This window comes from Pezoporus flaviventris, unplaced genomic scaffold (genome assembly GCF_033815535.1).
Source record: "Pezoporus flaviventris isolate CSIRO_AGI_PZ_B2104156 unplaced genomic scaffold, CSIRO_AGI_Pfla_v1 ptg000020l, whole genome shotgun sequence".
Classification (NCBI taxonomy): Eukaryota; Metazoa; Chordata; class Aves; order Psittaciformes; family Psittacidae; genus Pezoporus; species Pezoporus flaviventris.
The window spans coordinates 20,510-39,756 of record NW_026892568.1 but is presented as its reverse complement, the minus strand read 5'-3'; the positions used below and the strand labels follow the sequence as shown (position 1 = coordinate 39,756).

General features: G+C 66.4%; 3 protein-coding genes across 5 annotated transcripts; 2 read left to right on the top strand and 1 right to left on the bottom strand.

Annotated features, from left to right (window-relative positions):
• The first annotated feature begins 770 nt into the window (after window positions 1-770).
• FAAP100 (FA core complex associated protein 100) lies at window positions 771-9,155 on the top strand. Of its 2 annotated transcripts, XM_061455209.1 has the most exons (10): window positions 771-879; window positions 1,305-1,495; window positions 2,290-2,408; window positions 2,673-3,637; window positions 4,686-4,836; window positions 5,404-6,185; window positions 6,554-6,690; window positions 7,703-7,819; window positions 8,230-8,316; window positions 8,425-9,155. In XM_061455209.1, exons 2-10 carry the CDS (start codon window positions 1,331-1,333, stop codon window positions 8,548-8,550), a joined length of 2,649 nt encoding a protein of 882 aa, XP_061311193.1. In that variant the 5' UTR covers window positions 771-879; window positions 1,305-1,330; the 3' UTR covers window positions 8,551-9,155. The 2 variants fall into 2 exon arrangements, 1 of the variants encoding a protein (XP_061311193.1); XR_009743690.1 differs by lacking the exon at window positions 8,425-9,155 and having other exon boundaries at window positions 6,554-6,701; window positions 8,230-8,261.
• A 525-nt stretch (window positions 9,156-9,680) lies between these two features.
• On the bottom strand, window positions 9,681-12,978 carry FSCN2 (fascin actin-bundling protein 2, retinal). Of its 2 annotated transcripts, XM_061455212.1 has the most exons (5): window positions 11,546-12,978; window positions 10,415-10,571; window positions 10,223-10,344; window positions 9,977-10,144; window positions 9,681-9,886 (listed from the first exon to the last, which is right to left on the bottom strand). In XM_061455212.1, exons 1-5 carry the CDS (start codon window positions 12,366-12,368, stop codon window positions 9,681-9,683), a joined length of 1,476 nt encoding a protein of 491 aa, XP_061311196.1. In that variant the 5' UTR covers window positions 12,369-12,978. The 2 variants fall into 2 exon arrangements, with proteins under 2 accessions (XP_061311196.1, XP_061311195.1); XM_061455211.1 differs by having other exon boundaries at window positions 9,977-10,344.
• Window positions 12,979-15,856: 2,878 nt separating this feature from the next.
• Window positions 15,857-18,711, top strand: ACTG1 (actin gamma 1). The gene is made up of 6 exons (XM_061455208.1): window positions 15,857-16,007; window positions 16,332-16,464; window positions 16,550-16,789; window positions 17,116-17,554; window positions 17,638-17,819; window positions 17,905-18,711. The coding sequence occupies exons 2-6, from the start codon at window positions 16,342-16,344 to the stop codon at window positions 18,046-18,048; spliced, it is 1,128 nt and encodes a 375-aa protein (XP_061311192.1). The 5' UTR covers window positions 15,857-16,007; window positions 16,332-16,341; the 3' UTR covers window positions 18,049-18,711.
• Window positions 18,712-19,247: the final 536 nt, after the last annotated feature.

Sequence of the window (19,247 nt, the reverse complement as noted above, 5' to 3'; positions counted from 1 at the left end):
GGCGGGAGCCGCACGGAGCCAGAGCCGCGGGAGCCGAGCGCCGAGGTAGGAGCGGGGCTCCCGTGCCCCAGCCCCGGGGTCCCTCCCGTTCGCCGGCAGCGCCATGGCGGGGCTCATCCCGCTCCTGCTGCTCGCGGCTCTGGGCTCGGCCGGGCTGGAGGACGCTGGAGCTGACGGTAACGGCCGGGACTCCCGCCCTGCGCGGGGGGGCGCGGGGCTCCATGGGGCCGGGGGCTCCTGCCGCAGCCAGCCCGTGTCCCCCGGTCCCCGCAGCCGAGCGGATCCCGGGCAGGGGCTGCGCGAACCTGACGGTGGTGCTGGATAACTGGAAGTTCGCCATCACCTCCCAGCTGCGGAACCTGCTGCTCTTCGACCACCACACGGTGCTGCCCGACTACGGGAGGTGAGCGGGGACCGGCGCCGGGGGGGCAGCGGACGGGACCGGCCGGGTCCTCACCGCTGTGCCCGCGCAGGATCCGGTCGCTGTCGGGGGCGCTGGACGGGCTGTACCGGGACTTCACGGAGCTGAAGGAGCAGCTGGGCCGGCTCTCGGCGCGCTTCGCCGAGCTCGAAGCCGTCGTGGAGCAGCTCAGCCGGGCCCGCGGCACCGGAGCCGCCCCCCCGCGCCGCCGTGGGCCTGCCCGTGCCCCGCCATAGCAGCGGGCACCGGGCGGGTCCATCCCGGGGCCATGGGGGGGGGGTCCCCTCAATAAAGCCGCTGCCGCCAGCCCTGCCTCGCCTCTCTCTGTGCCCCCCTCTCCTTACACACCCCCGGTACCGGGCCCGCCCCTCGCGGCTTTACGGCTTGTCGTAAACTCTCCGCCCATTGCGGCGGCAGCCGCGCAGCCGTAAAGCGGAGCCGCCCGCGCCCCCCGCCCGGTACCCGCAGCCCCACCGGGAGGCGATGGGGAGGGGGGAGGATGAGGATGAGGAGGATGAGGGAGGGGGGTGCGGAGGTGTGGGGCTGGGGAGGGGGTCTGGGATGGGAAATGGGGCGGGAGTGGTGTTGATGCTGGGGGGGGGGGGGGCTGGGCCTGTGGTGTGGGGGGCTGTGGGGCTCAGGTAGATCTGTGAGGGGGGGCTGTGGGGCTCAGGCGGGGCTATGGGGTTCAGGCGGGTCTGTGGGGCTCAGGCAGGGCTATGGGGCTCTATGGGGCCGAGTCCCGACCCTCCCGGTGCTGTCAGTGGCCATGGGGTACCCGTGCTCAGCGCGCGCCCCGTGGTGCCGGGCCCCATCCCCGGTACCCCCTTGGATCCGGGGTCCGTCCCCCCCCGCCCCATGGCTGACCCCTTCCCTCTCTTAGGCTGGCAGCGAGCGGCTGGCGGCAGCATGGCGCACGTGGGCCCGCGGGTGGATTACCTGGCCGGGTTCTGCTGCCCGCCGGGGGGGCTGGCGGCCGGCAAGCCCCGCGTGCTGTGCCACGACAGCGAGATCTACCTCTCCAACGGCAGCGAGTTCGTCTACGTCTACGACCAGGAGGGGAAGGTGCTGAAGGTGAGCGCTGGGGTGGGGGGGGTCACACTGCGGTGTGTCCCCCCCGTGCTGGAGGGGCCTGCGGGGCCGGTGTCCCCCGGGGCAGGGTGAAGGACGCCGGCATCATCCCTATCCCCACAGCAGAGCCCTTCCTGGGGTCCCTCCATCAGGGTGCCCCCGTCCAGGGGTGACTTCTCCAGCAGCCGGACCCCGTCCCCTGGCTCTGGGGCAATGGGGGGGTTGCTGCTGTCTCTGCCCCCCTCCTCAGCCTGCAAGGCGAGCAGTGCATTGCAGCGGGAAGGGCTTTCTTCCTCGGCGAGGCGAGTGACGTGTCTGTCATTTCTCCCTCCAGAGGCTTTCGCTATTGTCTCTGCTGTGACTAACAGCGCTCGTCGTACCCGGCTGCCTTTTTTTGTTCCTATTCTCGTTCCTAAGCAAGCCAGTGCTGTAAGATCAGGGTTTGCCTCCCACGCTGTGCTCCTGCTGGGAAAGTGGATCCTGGACCGGCTTTCTGAGCCTTGCTTTCCTTCCCCTCACAGCTCCCTCCTTGCCCACAGCCCTCCCCCTGACCCCCTGCCCCTCACCCAGGAGCACTCGGCTGTGTCCGTGAGCCACGGAGCTGCCCAGGGGTAGATTTATCCCTGGAAATCACTTGTTTTCGGGACAGAATGCCTGTGATTTGGCTTTGTGTTGGGGGTTTCTTTGCCAGGGCTCTGCCAGCCTCGTGGCTGCCTCAGTGCTCACAGCGGTAGGGAGCAGCCCCGTCCCCATGGGTGCTGCAGGAAGGTGACATTTCTCTCTGCTTTCCCACCCAGGCTGTGTACCGATGCCCCGAGCAGGTCTGGCACATGGAGCTGCTGCCCCAGCCCCGGCAGCTCTACATCCTCTGTGCCCACAGCGGCATTTACTGCGTGTCCCTGGAGCAGCAGGGCAGGTGAGTGGCTCTCAGCCGCGGTGCTGTCAGCCCTGGGGCCACCTCTCATGGCTGGGATGGGGCAATTGCCCTCTCCCTGCCCATGCCCCCGCGGGCACTGGGTGGTTTTGGAGCTCTGGCTCTCACTGATCACTGCTCTTGTGGCAGATGCTAAAAGCTGTGCTGCGGGGAGCCTGTTTGTGAGGGCCAGGGCGAGAGGCGGCCAAGGGAAGCGCTGGCTTCGCCCCACGGCTTGGCTGCCAGCTCTTCTCTGTTTGCTTGAAGGTTAATGGAGCAGACGGATGGTGACAGCCAAGAAAGCAATTGCCCTTCCGGCGTTCTCCCTGTGGATTCGGACGCCTGCATCTTCCCAGACTCCAGCCTGTGCATGTTCACTCTGCTCAACAACTTCGTCGTCACCTTGTCCCAGGCTCACGGCAAGTGGTGGATGAAGCTGCACGAGCTGCAGGGCCCCGAGCAGGACAACCCCCCGTACCGGCAGGTCAGCGAGGTGGCCTTCTGCCCCGGCCCCCCACCCGGCGACGAGGGCGATGGGCCCCCCTCCCACTTCCTGCCCGTCCTGTGCTGCGCGTCCTCCCCAGGCACCCTGGGCTCCGGGGAGGGGCTGTGGTGCTCGGGGGGCTTCGTGCTGGAGGAGCCCCTCTTCAGCCTGCTCTTCGGGATCGACGTGGCCATGCTGGAGTCTCCAATGATCCTGTGCGGCTTCCCGGATGGACAGCTCTGCTCCGTGCCGCTGAAAGCCCTGAGCTCCTCGCCTCCCGCTGACGGCTGCCACGACGTTTCCACCCAAGACCCTCCGGTGAAGATCCTCCATCACTTGGAAGAGCCCATCGTCTTCATCGGGGCCTTGAGGACGGAGCGGAGGGCGGCCGAAGACGCCGAGGACGAGCAGCTCTTCGGAGACGCTGGCTGTGACTGCGTGGTGGCCGTGGGGCACTACGGGAAGATGGTGGCTGTGAAGGCGGATCAGAGGGAGGAGGCCACGGTGCCGGAGCTCAGGGAGTACTGCCTGCGCGGGCCCATCCTGTGCGCCGCCTGCGGCAGCGGCAGCCGCATGTACTACAGCACCCACTCGGACATCTCCGCCGTCGACCTGGACTGGGTGGGCGACTCCTCCGACCCCGAGGACGCGGAGAGCAGCACCGGCGTCCTGCCCCCCGTCCTCTCTCCGGCCAGTTTAAGTATCTGTAGCGTTGTGGCTCTTTCCTTGTCTTCTCGGGCGTCAGAAGGTACTGCTGGCAGCGGGGCGTGCGCTGGGGCGTGGGGTGGAGCGGGGCAGGAGAGCCGCCTGTGCCGGGCCGTGCCTCTCCACCCCTCCTCTCATGGTCCTCATTGGGCTCCGTCCTCCACCCGTTCTTGTTGACTCCCCTCGTTTTTGTAAGTCCTTTCTGTGTTGAGCTTAGCGACTCGGGACCAGCGCGGGGCCTGCTGCCAGCTCCGGCTCTTCCCTCTCTGCTCGGCGTCGCGGTGCTGGCACCGGCCCTGCCTGTCCCCTCGTGCTCCCTGCAGCGAGCTGGGATAAGGCTCGCTCTGGAAAGGGGGGTTCGGCCGTGCTGCTGCCTGCACCCGGGGCTCAGAGCCTGCACTGTGCTCCCCAGCCCCATAGCTGTGGGTGCTGATCGTCCCTCCAGCCCCGGCGAGGGCAGCGTGCGGTGCCTGACCCAGCCTGGGCGTGCAGCAAGGCGCAGTCTTGCCCTCAGCCCCTGCTTTGGGAGCAGAGTGCCTAGAGAGGGGGAAAGCATCTTGTAACCACGCTGAGCCCCCTGCACGGGGTAGCACGAGCAGGGTCAGAACAGGCAAGGGAGTGAGGAGAGGCTCCTGAGACACCCAGGTGAGAGCAAGGCAGGCAGCCCTGCCTGCGCCCGGCCCCACTCGCTGCCTGCAGAGCTGCATGTGGCTCGCTGCTGGGGACCCTGCATGGCAGCGCTGGCTCCCAGCGTGCTGCGGCCCCCCCAGCTCCTGCTGGCCTTGGCTTGGGGGCGGGCAGCTCCGGGAAGCATGGCTGGGGCGGCGGGGCTGTTGGGGACAGGACAGGGATGAGGGGGGGCATTTCCCTTCATGGGTCTGTGTGTGAGGTGGGCAGAGGTGCTGCTGTGGTCCGTGTCCTGTCTCTGTTGTACCCCGCTGCAGATGGAGGTGGTACCTTGGGGCAGGCAGTGCCATCCTGTGCTCCTCCATTCCCCTGCATCCCCTCCAGCCACCAGGGAAGCCCCGGCTGCCTTCCCGACCCCTCACAGCCCTCCCTGGTTGCCTGACCTGCCCCATCTCTGCCCGTAGGTGAATCCGAGCTCTTGGCCCTGTCTGCCAAAGGCCGCCTCATGTCCTGTGGCTTATGCAGCCCCGAGGAACCTGACGTGGAGCTGACACCCGCTGAGATTGGCCGGAGGATTAAGGAGCTGCTGTCTGGGATCGGCAACACCTCGGAGAGGTAAAGGGCTCTGCGAGAGGCGGGGTTTACGGGCACCGAGCTTTTGTGCCTCAGCCATGAGCTCTGTCCGTGCCTGCTCCAAGGTTCCCTTTGGGAGCGCAGCACAGGATAAAAGCAGTGTCTCAGGGCCCCCCCTTCCCCGGGCGCTGCGGGCAGGCTGGTATTTACAGCCTCAGCAGCAGAAGGTGGCAGAGGCAGCGTGCCAGGCGCTGCCAGACACCCCGGCGCTTGCCAAGCCGGCGGGGACAGGCAGGGCAGGCGCGGGCCCCCGCGGCCATCTGCAGCGGGAGGGAGGCTCCGAGCTCCCCCTTGGCAGCGGCATTCCCGGGGCCTGGCTGGATGGAGCTGCTCCTCGGTCAGCTCCGCGCCTGGGGGTTCACGGGCAGAGCACCCTGGATCTATGGGGAAGGAGATGGGGAGTTCCTCGGTGGATCAGGGCGCTGGGGCTGCTCAGCTCGTCTGCGCGGCAGCCCTTTGTCACCAGCCCCTGCCGTGCTCCTGTCGCCGACCCGGCGTCCTTGTTGTCATCCCTGCTCCTGTTTCAGCTCTGACTCTTTGTCCTTGCAGAGTTTCCTTCCTGAAGAAAGCAGTGGACCAAAAGAACCGAGCCCTGGCCAGCCTGAACCAGGTGATGAACGTGAGCGCGGCTTTGCTCTCCAGCCAAGAAGGCCAGAAGCCCATTGCTTGCACTGTCACTGCCAACTGGAGCTGCCTCCTGCTCCGAGACACCGTCACCATCTCCTGCCTGCTGGAGAACTGCAGCGAGTACAGCCTGGAGGAGGGCTGGACCCTCTGCGTTCAGCTCCTGGCCAGCCCCTGTGCCTTAGAGGAGGAATCTGCCGACACGGCCACCACCTTCACCTTCCCCATCGACCAGCTCCTCCCTGGCAACAAGAGGGAGCTGACGCTGCCCCTCGGCTCTGCTGCCGACGCCAAGCTGGACCTGCCTCTGACCATCTCCTGTGCCCTCTACTACAGTTTACGGGATATTTTGGGCAGCGGCTCCGACTCCTCCGAGGCCCTGGATGATTTCCTGCCCGACGACTCGCCCCTGCTCTCCCCGGACAGAGAGGGGATCTGCCTGCCCCTCAGCGAATGCACCATTGACATGCTCCAGTGCCTGCGTTTTAAGAGCAGCCCCCCCGGGACGGACCCCTCCCCACTGGCCCCTGCACCCCCAGACCCCGTGGAGACCTTCTTCAAAGTGTCCCGGGAGCAGACTGAGCCCAAGGGGGGGAAGGATGAGGAGCAGCCGCCCGCCCCGGGAGAGGGGAACCTGCCGCCGTCGGCAGCGTCCATCAGGGTGTCCTCGGAGCTGCTGAAAACCGCACTGAAAGCCTCTGACTCAGGTGGGTTCCTGGGGACGAGCATCCCCATGTCCTGGGGCAGAGGCGCCTCCATCCCGGCTGCCTTGAAAGCACCTCTGAGCCGACCCCCATTTATCAACTGGGTGAATGCTTTTCTTACCCTTTTACTCAGAGGAAAAGGGAGAAATCAGAGAATGAGAGAATGTTTTGGGATGGAAGGGACCTTAAAGCTCCTCCAGCTCCAACCCCTGCCACGGGCAGGGACCCCTTCCATAGAGCAGCTTGCTCCAAGCCCCTGTGTCCAACCTGGCCTTGAGCACTGCCAGGGATGGGGCAGCCACAGCAGAGGGGGTCTCCTGGGGCACTGGTCAGCCCTGTAACGAGCTCCTCTTTGTGCCCTGTGTCCGCAGAGGTGCCCCTGAGCTGTGCCACGCTGCGCTGGCTGCTGGCAGAGAACGCCGGGGCCGAGGCGCTGAGCAGCGGGACCGTGACCTCGGTGCGCGGCGCGGCTCCGGCCGGAGGAGAGGTGCAGCTGCTCGTGCGAGAGGCAAGCAATGGGTCAGCCCTCAGAGGAGCTCCCCATCCCAGCAGCTCCGTCCCACAGCCCCCTCGCTCGTGCCAGGAGCCGGGTGATGTTGGCCTTGACACCCTGACCCCACGCTGTCGTCTGGGGGTCTGCTGCCTGCTGTGCGCTGGGGCTGGGGCTGGTGTGTGGGGCTCAAGGGGTCCTCTTCTCCCAGTCCTAGACTTCCCAAAGGCTGTGGCAGCTTCCCTTCCTCTCTAGGTGGGTTTGTGCCCCCCCCAGTATTCTCATTTCCCTCCTAGGCAGGGCAGTGGGCTGCTGGCACGTGCCACCTCCCCTCCCAACGTCCCTTTGCCAGCCCATAGGATCCCTGTGGGTGCTCTTGGCTATGGGCGTTCCACTGGAGCAGTGTGGCCCCTGCTCCTGCCCCCCCCTTGCCCAGCCCCTCTGAGATGTGAAAATCCCCCCCTCCAAGCACAGAGGGAAAGCACAAACCGCCCGGCTTTCCTGGTGGACCCCATGACGAGGGGCCTGGCACGGGCCATGACCTGGCTTGGGCTGGTTCACGGCTGAGAGCTTCAGTACCACCACTGTGATCAGTGGCAGTGTTAATTCTGCCTGGGCTGAGCTTGATGGATTAAATCCACCAGGGTGGCAGCCAGCATCTTGTCAGGAACGAGCATCCGTTGACCACCGGCAGCACCGGTGAGACCCATTGCTCTGCTGGCTGCGGTACCGGCTCTGCCTTGGCTGAAGGAGCAGGCGAGGGCTCATCTGGAGCCTCATGGCCACCAGGGCTGGGCTGGGGGCAAACACTCCTCAGAGGGGCTGGACAAGGGCTCTGATGCGCCCAGCTGGGCTGGCAGCATCTCTGGTGCATTTCCCTGTTCCAGGCTGGAGAGGAAATGGGTTGCAGGGGGTAGGGATGGGGGAGAAGAGCCTCTTGGGGACCCCTGTGCCATGGGGAGGGGTCCTGGGTGCCCTCACTCCATCCGCTGTTTCAGTGGTGGTGTTGAGGATGTTCTCGCTGTCCCAGGTGTCCATGAACGACCTCAGCCCCGCGGGGCCCATCCAGGCCGTGGAGATCCTGGTGGAGAGCCCGTCCTTGGCTGACATGTGCAGGATGCACCACGCCGTGATCCGGCGCATCCAGGTACGCTCGGTCCCTGCAGACGTGGCCCTGGGGGGACAGGGGGGACCCCGAGGCCACCAAAGCCCTGAGGCCGAAGCCTGCAGCCGCGTGCTCCGGGAGGTTTCTCTGGCACCACCATGTGGCAGCCGGGGCTGGCTTTTGGCAGGGCTGGGGAGTGGGACCGTGGTGCACCCCATTCCCTTCCCGAGGCCTGGAACACCGGGAATGCCGTCCGCCAGCCCTGGGAACAACCCCGGTCAGCTTGGCAGCCGAGCCGAGCAGCGGGGCTGGCAGCCGTCCCGGAGGTGCCTCAGCGCCGGCACAACGCGGTGCCAGGCCTTGGGGCGAGCACGGCTGCCAAGTGGAGCCTTGCCTCGGGCCCGGAGCCGGGGTTCCCGGTGCCGGGTGCTCAGAGCTCCCCGTTCCCACAGGCGCTGGTGCTGGAGCAGGCAGCGCAGGGCTCGGGGGCCCCTGACCTCCGCATGCAGTACCTGCGCCAGATCCAGGCCAACCACGAGGTGAGCCGGAGCACCGGGCCCCCGCTGTGGCGCAGCGCCCTCCCCCGCGGGGTGCACGCCACGGGGACCCCCGAAGCAGCGCCCGTCTCAAGCTCCATCTTTGCACAGACGCTGCTGAAGGAGGTGCAGACCCTGCGGGAGCAGTCACCCCACGGCGAGGAGGGAGCCGCCATGGCAGAGAAGCTCCTCCAGATCTACCAGCAGCTGCGGAACCCCAGCCTTGTTCTGCTCTGAGCAGCGGGGTGAGCCCAAGCCCCGCCGGCCGGGGCGGGTGCCCATGGGACAGCGGCGAGGAGGGACCCCCACCGGAGGAGGAGCGAGCCCGGGCAGGCGGTGAGGCCCTGGGCGGCCGCGGCGGTGACCCGGTTGTGGGGACACGTGTGTGTGTGTGTGTGTGTGTGTGTTTTGTGGTCGTGTTGGCAGCACCGGAGGGTCGCGGGGCTCCGGTGGCAGCGCCAGGGGGCTCCTGGGCTGGCCCCAGCCCGGCCCTGCCGCCCCGCGGGCAGCTCCGGGGCCGTGGTGTCTCGTGGATCGTTCTAGCCGTGGTAGTTGTAGTGCTCTCCCGGCCGTGCCGCGCTGCGCCGCGGGCTGTGCCCCCGGCCCGCCTTGCCTTTCAGGATCAGGACAAACAGGGTGCTGTGCCAGGGTGCCCAGCGGGCGCCCGCCCCGGGGGAGCCCCGTTTTCTGCTGGGCAGGGGAGGGGGGTTCCGCTCCCCCGTTGTTTCTATAAGGGATCCCGTGTTTCCGTGGCGGGGCTGCGGGGTTTGGCCTGGTCCTTCCCCGCCCCGCTCCAGTGTCTGTAACTCTGTCGTCTGCCATGAAATCGATCGTGCCGCTCACCAGTGCCCGTCTCTTTCCTTTCCATCTCAAGCGGGGCCCTGCCAGCTCCCTGCGGTGCTGCCACTGCCGTCCCCTCCTGCCGCCCCGGCCTGGCAGAGGGGCCATGGGCATCCCAGTGCCTCCATGCTCTGGTTCCCAGTCCCTCCCCTCCGGTTCCCAGTGTGGCAGTGGGTTTGTGTGGCTGAGCCCCCAGCCCCAGCTGCCTCATGGGACCCCCAGCCCTGTGCCCCCCCCAAGCCTGGCAGCTCTGCCTGCAGCAGCCCGAGTGTCCCCATGTCCTAGAGCAGTGGCAGGGGTGGGATGTGGCAATAGGATCGGCCCTTTCCCTGGGGTGTCGGGACTCAGTCTTGGGGTTTAAGGCCCCAGGCTGGGGACAGGGATGGGGACGGGATCCTGGGTGCTGCAGGTGGGAGGACGAGGCGCTGCCCTGGTGTGATCCAAACTGAGTTTAATGCCAGGAGCCAAGGGGGACCGGGCACAGAGCTGCCACGGATGGGGCCAGTGCCGGTGGCAGCCCCCGCGGGTCAGTACTCCCAGAGCGTGGCGCGCAGCACGGAGTCGCTGTCGGCGCGCAGGGAGCCGGCCGGGTCCCCGCGCAGGTACCGCCCGTTCTTGGCTTTGATGGCGACGCGGCCCCGCTCCCGGAACTCGAAGAAGAAATCCTCGGAGAGGTCCCCATCGCTGCACACGGCCCCGCTGCTCGCCACGTACCAGAACTTGCCCCCCTGGCCTGCGGGAGCCCCCTGGGGCTGTTGGTGGGGTCTGGCAGGGCCTGTGGTACCCCCACCCCGACCCCAATAGCATCGTCCCCATCACCCACCTCGGATCTGGTAGGCGCCGTCGCTGAAGCTGATGTGGAAGACGTCGTAGACGGAGCGGTTGGAGTCGAGCAGGTTGGAGCCGCGGTGGTAGCAGACGAAGCCGTGCTCGCCCCGCAGCACCAGCATGGGGCGGTTGATCAGCTTCAGCGTGAACTCCTCATCCTCCCCTGCGCGGGAGCCCGGCCTTGAGCACCCTGGGGTGTTGGACACCCCCCCCCGAACCCCAACCCCACCCCAGCACTTACCCACGGCATCACTGACAGCCGCGAGCTGCCCGTTCCTCTTGGTGCAGACGTAGCGGCCGTTGCTGGCGCGCAGGGCCACGCGCCGCCCGCGCCACTCGATGTCGAACATGGTGTTGGCAGCGCTGGTGAAGGGGGGAGCGTGAGCCGGGAGCCCCTGTGCCCACCCCAGCCCCAGCCCCTGGCACCACTCACACTTCGGTAGCCACAGCCTGGATGCCCCCATGGGCCACGAGGGTCCAGTAGCTGCCGGTGTTGGTGTGCAGGCTGCACTTGTTGGTGTCGCGGTCGATCTGGAGCTGGAAGGTCTCGTGGTTCAGCTCCTCGTCCTGGTTTGCCGACACGTTGATGCCTGCGGGCAGGAGGGGACGGACGTTGGCACCGGCCACGCTGCGGCCACGTTCCCCCCTCGCTGGTAAATCCCTCTATGAACAACCGTGCTAATTGGGCTGGGTAAGCTGATTGCTGCGGGTCCATCTGGCCAGCGCCGCGGCGCGCCGCACAATTCCCTATTTATAGCCTGCCCGACACTGCCACCCGGCCCTAAGCTGCTTGGCAAAGGGGCAGCGCGGTGCCGGGGCAGCCGGGGGCATGGCACAGCCATGGGGACCTTCATGGGCTCCGGAGGCCTCGGCGCAGCCATGGCCCGTGCCAGGCACCCCATGGAGGGGTCTGCCCATGGGCATGGTTCTGCACAACCAACCCCTCCTGCTGCCTGCCCCTGGTGCCAAACAGCCCCACGCCAGGACACGCGTGTCTCTGTGTGTGCAAACACATGCACACACCTCCATGGCACTGAGCAGAGCCCTGCATGCGTGTGCACACGCAAACACACATGCACCAGCCCGGGATGAGCCCTGCACACGCACACATGGGCGGCACAGAGCTGTGCACACCCCGCAATGGCCATGCATAAACACGTATGGGCTGTGCATGCAAATGCATGCATCGCGTGCAGCCCTGCTCGCTCTGTACACACACGTGTGCACCCTCCCTGTGAGCCCGGTGCACCCACACACAGCCCTAAACCCACACATGGAGCTCTGCACACAAACACACCCCGCTATGCAAACCTATACACACCCATGGAGCGCTGGCTGCACACACACACACCTATGGAGCCCAGCACAGCCCCATTCTGCTCTGGCCACAGGCCCCCGCCTACAGCCCTCAGCTGCAGCCTCCCCAGAGCAGCAGCAGCAGTGGGGTGCCCCATATCCCTGGGGAGCAGCTATGGGGTGGACATTGCAGGCTCTCCTCCCATAGCGGGGTTCCCAGGGGGTGGGAGCCGCTCCCTGGGGTTCCCATGGGGCCGGCGGCGCTTACCCTGCCGGATGGAGACGTATCTGCCGTTGGCCGCGGTGAAGACCACCTGCGGGTGGCTCTCCTCCAGGTCGAAGAGTTCGTCTTTGCCCGGCTTGGAGCTGCGGCCGGACTTGAGGGTCCCGGTGGGCCCGGTGGGTGCCAGGTATTTGCCGTCGCAGTCCTTGAAGGCCAGCTTGCCCGCCTTGAACTCGAGGGTGTACCCGGTGCGGGCGCCGGGCTCGGGCACCAGGGTCCCGTCGCAGCGCAGGTAGCGCTCGTCGGCCGTGCGCAGGCTGTACTTCTTGTCCTGGAAGCAGAGGGTGATGAGCGCGTCCACCCCCCAGGGCAGGTTGCTGTCGGTGGCGATCTCGTCCTCGTGGGCGCTGAGGTGGGCGTAGCGGCGGCGGCTGACGCTGAGCAGGTTGGCCTGGGGGTGCATGGCCAAGTGCACGGTCCAGAGCTCGCCCTCCGTCACGCTGGGCGCGAAGCAGGACAGGCGGTCCTGGCAGCCGCCGAAGAAGCGCCGGTGCGGCGCCGACTGCAGCGCCCAGCGCCCGTCCGACTGCGTGATGATGCTGAAGCGCTCGTCCCGGCCCGGCTGCTCGGCCTCGCACCGCACCTTCCCGTCCTTGTCAGCGCCCAGGTACCGGCCCAAGTGGCTCTTGAGGAAGACGACGGAGCTGTCGGCCTCATCCTGCTCCAGCGTCCAGATCTGTTTGCGCTTCAGGCTGGGCGCCGAGGCGTTCACCTTGTAGCCGAAGCTCTCCGCCGTCAGGTACCGGCTCTCGCAGTTGATCAACCCGAACTGGATCTTCAGGACCTGGTGGATCCCATTCGTTGGCATCTTCGGCGGGGGCGTTCCCCCGGCCCTGCCGAGCCCTGGGGACGGCTGCGGTGCCCCGGTGCCGGTTGATCGGCCGCTATGGGGTTATAAAACCCGGCCAGATTGCGGCGAGCGCCGGGGCTGCCGGAACCGGCCACCGCGGCAGCCCCCGGCCACCGTCCGTCCCCGCGGCCTCGGCTCTCCTGCCACGGAGCCGCAGGTGGAAAACTGGTGTGGGAACTCGATCCGGCGTATCCGTTCCCGGCGGGTTAAGGTTACCGGCCCCTCTGATTGAGCAGCGGTCACCTCCAGCCGCGCCGCCTCCCGCCCTGCCCATAAGCGCCTTTACCAATTAGCCAGGCATTTTGATTAGTTTAAACCTTTTATCCTGCTTTGGGGCCCTCGGCCTCCATCTGTCCTGTTAGCACCAAATCCCTCCTGGGGCTCCGGATCGGGGTCATGGCTGCTTCTCCCCCTTCCAGGAGCCCACAGCGGTGATGGTGGGGACCCTCCATCTCCAGCGCCACAGGGCTGAGCCTGGGTGCAGCTCATGGCGGTGGTGCGGGTGCTGCCTGAGGGGCCAGGAGGGGACGGTCCCCACTGCGCCTTCCCCTCAGCCCGGCCTCCAGCTTTGACCACGCTCCACCGCAGGCACCTAAGGACAGCCTTTGGCCACCCCGAAGCGCTCAGACCCCCATCCCACCCCTGGCCGCGGTGATGCTGTTGTGCCGCAGCGATGGCTCCGGTGTCAGCGCAGCACCGGTTATTGTTCCGCAGCAGCCCCGGGGGTTGGGTACCTCATCACTATTTCATGGCCGAGCCTCCCTCAGCCCCCCCCCGGCCGTGGCGATACCCGAGCCCGGCGCGATGTAACTGACCCCCAGTGAAACGGATACGGGTCAGCTTTCGGGATGGGGGGAGATAAGTGGGTCAGGGTCCTGCGGAGGGGCTGTGGGGCTGTGGGCACCTGTGGGCAGCTGGTGGGGTCTGGCAGCGCTGGGTCTCGGTGGGTGCCCATCAGCACTGAGCCTCCAGGAGCTGCATTTGTACATGTTGCCCCCCCCCCCCCAGTCCCCCGCCATGGGGGCCAGGTTCCCTTTGGAGGGGCTCGTTTGGGCTCTGCCCCACAACCAGAGCCGGTGCCTGCATCCCCTTGAGCTGGGGACGCCCGGACCCCCCTCTGCATCACTCCCTGCTTTGGGGGGGGGGGGGTGGCTTTGAGACCCCACATGCTCACGACAGCCCCCCCCTGTGCGAGCATCACGAGGGTGCCCCCACCCCGGCTCCATCCAACACCGGTCCAAAGGGATGGGGGATGCCGGGGCTCTGGGGGCGCTCAGGGGTGCGGGGTATCGGGTACCCCTCCCGTCACCCCTCCCTGCGCCAACACCCGTCCCGGCCGTCACCGTGACGACGGGAGGGGACGGGACCGGGTGTGTGTGTGTGTGCGTGACCGCATCACCGCGGCGACGGGCGGGGCGCGGCGCCTTCCTCCTCCTCCTCCTCCTCCTCCTCCTCCCGCACCCACCGGCCCCATCGCTCCTAATACGGGCACCGCCGGCCCGGCCCTGCCCCAGCGGCCGCCGTGTTTGGGCAGGAGGAAGCAGCGGGTCCCCGCCGCCCATCCCCGGTGTCACCGGCCCCGACCCGCGCTGTCCCGTGCTTGTGTCTCCCCACACACGCTGTGGGTGCCCCGGACCCCCCAATGTCCCCGCACAGGGACCGCCGGTAATGGGTGCCCCGGGGGGCTCCACCCGGTCCCTGCACCCTGGGATGGGAGTAATGGGATGCAGCCGTCACCTGCACAGCCCCTAGGAGCTGGATCCTGGCCCGAGCCCACCGCAGCCCACCGGGGCATGGCACAGGGGTGTGAGACCCTTCAAGCTGTGCCGGGACCCCCGCATCCTGCTGGCACCCGCATCCCGACATCCCCGCTCTGCTGCTGTGGCACCGGTGACCCCTTCACACCGGGCTCGGCCACCGGCAGCACCGGGGCCTGCAGGGACGCCGGAGCTGGGGAGCTTTGCCCCCAAGCGGTGCTGGGCATCCCATGGGAGTCAGTGATGGCAAGGCCAGGAGCTGCCCGGGTCAGCACCCAGCAGCACCAAGGGGCTGCCAGGATGGCACGTGGGGCTCTGTTGTACCCTGTGGCTGCCTGGCATGGCACTTGGATACCCAGCATTGGCAGGGGGCTCTGGCACGGTGCCTTGGGCTGAGCCATGCCATGACACCGGCAGCAGTGGGGGTGACACAGCCCAGGGTACCCCAGGATGAAGCCGGAGACCTCAGACATGAGGAGGGGCCCAGACTGCCAGGCTCTGGTGTTGGCCATGGCCAGGGTGCCACCCATGGGGTGCACAGCAGCAGTTGTGGGGTGCCAGTGCTATCACTGGGTGCATGGCAGTGCTGGAGCTGAGGATGAGGGCTTTTGGGGTGCCTGGTGCTGGCTGTGTGGTGCTGTGGCACTGCCGGGGTGCAGGGCACTGCTATGGGGTGCGGATTGCTGTCTATAGGGTGCAGGGTGCTACCTGCAGGGTGCTGGGTGTCGCTCCAGCATCACAGCCCGTCTACAGGCGCGATGGGTAGGGGGTGCTTATGGCTGCGGGATGCTGATGCCAGGATGGGACCGGTGCGGGTGCGATGGAGGTGCAGTGCTGCTGGAGGTGTGCAGGGCTCAGGGACTCCCTGTGCTATGGGTGCCATGGGTGCCATCAGTGGGTGCTATGGGTGCCATGGGTGCCGTCGCTGGGTGCTATGGGTGCCATCAGTGGGTGCTATGGGTGCTGTCAGTGGGTGCTATGGGTGCCATGGGTGCAGTCGGTGGGTGATATGAATGCCGTCGGTGGGTGCCATGGATGCCGTCGGTGGGTGCCATGGGTGCCGTCAGTGGGTGCTATGGGTGCCATGGGTGCCATCGGTGGGTGCCATGGATGCCGTCAGTGAGTGCCATGGGTGCCATGGGTGCTGTCGGTGGGTGCCATGGGTGCCGTCAGTGGGTGCTATGGGTGCCATGGGTGCCGTCGGTGGGTGCTATGGGTGCCAGGGGTGCTGTCGGTGGGTGCCATGGGTGCCGTCAGTGGGTGCTATGGGTGCCATGGGTGCTGTCGGTGGGTGCCATGGGTGCCATGCGTGCCGTCGGTGGGTGCTATGGGTGCCAGGGGTGCTGTCGGTGGGTGCCATGGGTGCCGTCGGTGGGGTACACGTGCTGCCCGCGGCGCTGCACGTGCTGCCCAGGGGGCACCGGGTGTCGGGGGGGGGGGGGCACTGCCGGTGCCACCTCCGGGGCGCGGGGCTGGACCCGGTGGTACCGGATGGACCCGGGCCCTGCCCTGGGGGGGGAAGGGGGGGGGGCCCCCACCGGGGCCGGGGGTCGCCGCCGCCCCCCCCCCCCCCCCCCATAAGAAACCCATGCAGGTTCCGGGGTGCGCGGGGCGGGGGCAGCCCGGCAGCCGCCCCACGTGGCCTTGTCCGTAGCAGCCAATGAGAAGGCTTGTTTCTGAAAGATCTCCATATATGGCGATGTTCTCGGCCGGGTGGGCGGAGCCGCCGCCCTCTGAGTATAAAAGCGTGGGGCTGGGAGCCGGGCGGTCTCACTCAGCCGGCGGCAGCGGAACCCGCGGCAGCGTCTGCGCAGCGCCGAGAGCAGCTTCCCCCGCACAGGTACCGCACCGGCCCCGCCGCACCGGGGCTCGCCCCAGCACCGCAGCCCCTTCCCCTGCACCCACCGGGGCCGGCGGGTTCGGTCCCGTCCCCCCCCCGGGGTTGGTTGTGCCCGGGTCGCGTCCCGTGTATCCCCCCCCGCACCGCAATGGAATGGTCTCGCCCGCTTGAACGGGCCGGTGTGGGGTGGGACGCGATTGGTGGCGGCGGCGGGTGACGTCAGGGCGCGGGCGATTCAAACAGCAGTCGGGGGGGGGGGGGGGGGGGGGTCGGGGCCGGGCCTCTCCCGCTTGCGGGGTCGCTGACCGGGTTCTGCCGCCGCAGAGCGCCCGCCATGGAAGAGGAGATCGCCGCCCTCGTCATCGACAACGGCTCCGGCATGTGCAAGGCCGGGTTCGCCGGGGACGACGCCCCCCGCGCCGTGTTCCCGTCCATCGTCGGGCGCCCCCGGCACCAGGTAGGCGGGGAGGGGAGCGGAGGGGAGGGAGGGCCGGGGCGGTGCTGGCGCTGGGCGGGTGCTGACTCACCCTTGGTTTCCCCAGGGCGTCATGGTGGGCATGGGGCAGAAGGACAGCTACGTGGGGGACGAGGCCCAGAGCAAGAGAGGGATCCTCACGCTGAAGTACCCCATCGAGCACGGCATCGTCACCAACTGGGATGACATGGAGAAGATCTGGCACCACACCTTCTACAACGAGCTGCGCGTGGCCCCCGAGGAGCACCCCGTGCTGCTCACCGAGGCTCCCCTCAACCCCAAGGCCAACAGAGAGAAGATGACGCAGGTACCGGCTCCCTGCCCTCCGCTCCCCGCCCCGGCTCTCATCTTTGTTCCCGACCCTCCTTTTGTTACATCTCAACCCTGAGTTTGGTTCTTTTTGTTTTCTCTCCCGCCGTTTTCAGGGCTCTGTACTCGTGGCATTTCTTCCTTGACGCCTCAGGTTTCTTTCGTTTTGTGTTTTCTGCCTGCGGTCTTTGCGTTTTCCCTTCACACACCGTGGTTTTAGCTTAATTTTGTGCATGTCAGCATGCGTGTTCTAACGGGGGAGGTTGAGTGGCCACCGTGTCGTTACTTGGTGCTCACTGGCTTCTTTATCCTTTCCCTTCCCAGATCATGTTTGAGACCTTCAACACCCCAGCCATGTACGTGGCCATCCAGGCTGTGCTGTCCCTCTATGCCTCTGGTCGTACCACTGGTATTGTTATGGACTCTGGAGATGGTGTCACCCACACCGTCCCCATCTACGAGGGTTATGCTCTGCCCCACGCCATCCTGCGTCTGGACTTGGCCGGCCGTGACCTGACAGACTACCTCATGAAGATCCTGACAGAGAGGGGCTACAGCTTCACCACCACAGCCGAAAGGGAAATTGTCCGTGACATCAAGGAGAAGCTCTGCTACGTCGCGCTGGACTTCGAGCAGGAGATGGCCACCGCTGCCTCCTCCTCCTCCTTGGAGAAGAGCTATGAGCTGCCTGACGGCCAGGTCATCACCATTGGCAACGAGAGGTTCCGGTGTCCCGAAGCCCTTTTCCAGCCTTCCTTCCTGGGTAGGTGTGGGTCACGTGGGGCTAGCGTTGCCAGAGCGAGGCGCAGCATGGGTGCTAATGAGCTTGCAACTCTCCTTCCCCAGGCATGGAGTCCTGCGGCATCCACGAGACCACATTCAACTCCATCATGAAGTGCGACGTTGACATCCGAAAGGACCTGTATGCCAACACGGTGCTGTCTGGTGGCACCACCATGTACCCCGGCATCGCCGACAGGATGCAGAAGGAGATCACAGCCCTGGCGCCCAGCACGATGAAGATCAAGGTAAGGGATGCTCTGTGGTGGGCTGGCCTGGTCCTCGCAGGGAGAGGAAGGCCACTCCACCCTGACCGCTGCTCTCCTCCTGCAGATCATCGCCCCTCCGGAGCGCAAGTACTCGGTGTGGATCGGCGGCTCCATCCTGGCCTCGCTCTCCACCTTCCAGCAGATGTGGATCAGCAAGCAGGAGTACGACGAGTCCGGCCCCTCCATCGTCCACCGTAAATGCTTCTAATGGGACTGCGGCGGTGCCGCGCGGGTGGCACTCGTGTCTGTGTGCCCAGGCAAAGCCCACACACCTCATGCCAGCCTCCTACAACTGGAATAAGCCTTCCGCAACAGCACCCGCCCTCGGACACCGCAGCCGGCACTGGATGGTCGAGCTCTCGCTTGACTTGACCCTTGTTACTCGAGTCAGCCAATAATACCCTGTACCCATCGGCCCACCGCGCCGCCCCGCTGCGTACAGGGTATTGGGGGGCAGAGCTGCCATGCATCCAGTGTGTGGATATTCCAGATTCCCTGTAGAGGCTGGTAGGAGTCCATCGGGAATTCACCTCTGTCGCTGCCGTTCTAGCAAGGTTGGGAAAACATATCGCATCCGAGCCTTACGAACCAGCCTTCATCCTCCTCCTCCTCCTCCTTCCCCACCCGCATCCCACCCCACATCACGGGGCTGAGGTTCCTCAACTTGAGTTGCTGAAACTTTGCATTTACACCTGTAAATTTTCCGCATCGTTTTAATTTATGTCAGATTTTTGTACGTTGCCTTAATTGTTCTCACACATGACGGTAGGAAACCAAAATTTGTAACCGAGTCATCGGGGAAGTTGAGAAATTGTAATGCCCACAAACCACCTCATCGTGTACGGAAATAAACCAGCTGCAGTAAACTCCACCCCACCTCTGCACCGCCCTTTCTGGGGCTCAGAATATGGGGGGTTAGGCCAGAGAGGGCTGATGGGACCTGTTGGAGGCTGCTGTTTGTCAGGTAGGAGTTGGTTTGGTGCCGCTGTGTGGTCTGCCTCCAGTGGGGTGGAAATCCCATGGTGTTGGGCTGGAGCTGTGAGTGGTTCCTGGTGTTCCCGGTGAAGGTGGCACTAGGGGGGGGTTGCAGGAAAGGGCATTTCCCCAAGCCTGGGCCTGTTTCCAGCTCGGGGAAAGAGGGAATCCTGCTAATTCTGTGATGTGTGTATCCTACCCACCATCCTGGGCTGAGTCCCCGGAGCTGCGCTGGAGCTGGATCCCTATGGAAGGCCGGGCTTCCCTTCCCTCTGCCCAGATATTCCCAGCCCCAACTGCTCTCCTCTCCACTGTTGTGAAGCAGGCAGAGGCTGAAGCATGCGGTGTCCCTCAGAGTGGTGGGGTTTGCTCCAGGAGCACCGGGCCAGGTTTGGGTGATGCCCTTCTGGTGCTTACGCGTTGGGTGACGGT

Excerpts from the sequence above, each read along its gene's own strand:
- ACTG1 (XM_061455208.1), top strand. The coding sequence starts at position 16,342 with ATGGAAGAGGAGATCGCCGCCCTCGTCATCGACAACGGCTCCGGCATG. Across the intron at positions 16,465-16,549 it reads TCGGGCGCCCCCGGCACCAG|GGCGTCATGGTGGGCATGGG; the intron begins GTAGGCGGGGAG and ends TGGTTTCCCCAG. Across the intron at positions 16,790-17,115 it reads ACAGAGAGAAGATGACGCAG|ATCATGTTTGAGACCTTCAA; the intron begins GTACCGGCTCCC and ends TTCCCTTCCCAG.
- FSCN2 (XM_061455211.1), bottom strand. The coding sequence starts at position 12,368 with ATGCCAACGAATGGGATCCACCAGGTCCTGAAGATCCAGTTCGGGTTG. Across the intron at positions 10,572-11,545 it reads ATACGTCTCCATCCGGCAGG|GCATCAACGTGTCGGCAAAC; the intron begins GTAAGCGCCGCC and ends TCCTGCCCGCAG. Across the intron at positions 10,345-10,414 it reads CAGGCTGTGGCTACCGAAGT|CGCTGCCAACACCATGTTCG; the intron begins GTGAGTGGTGCC and ends CCCCTTCACCAG.
- FAAP100 (XM_061455209.1), top strand. The coding sequence starts at position 1,331 with ATGGCGCACGTGGGCCCGCGGGTGGATTACCTGGCCGGGTTCTGCTGC. Across the intron at positions 1,496-2,289 it reads AGGAGGGGAAGGTGCTGAAG|GCTGTGTACCGATGCCCCGA; the intron begins GTGAGCGCTGGG and ends TTTCCCACCCAG. Across the intron at positions 7,820-8,229 it reads CCGTGATCCGGCGCATCCAG|GCGCTGGTGCTGGAGCAGGC; the intron begins GTACGCTCGGTC and ends CCGTTCCCACAG.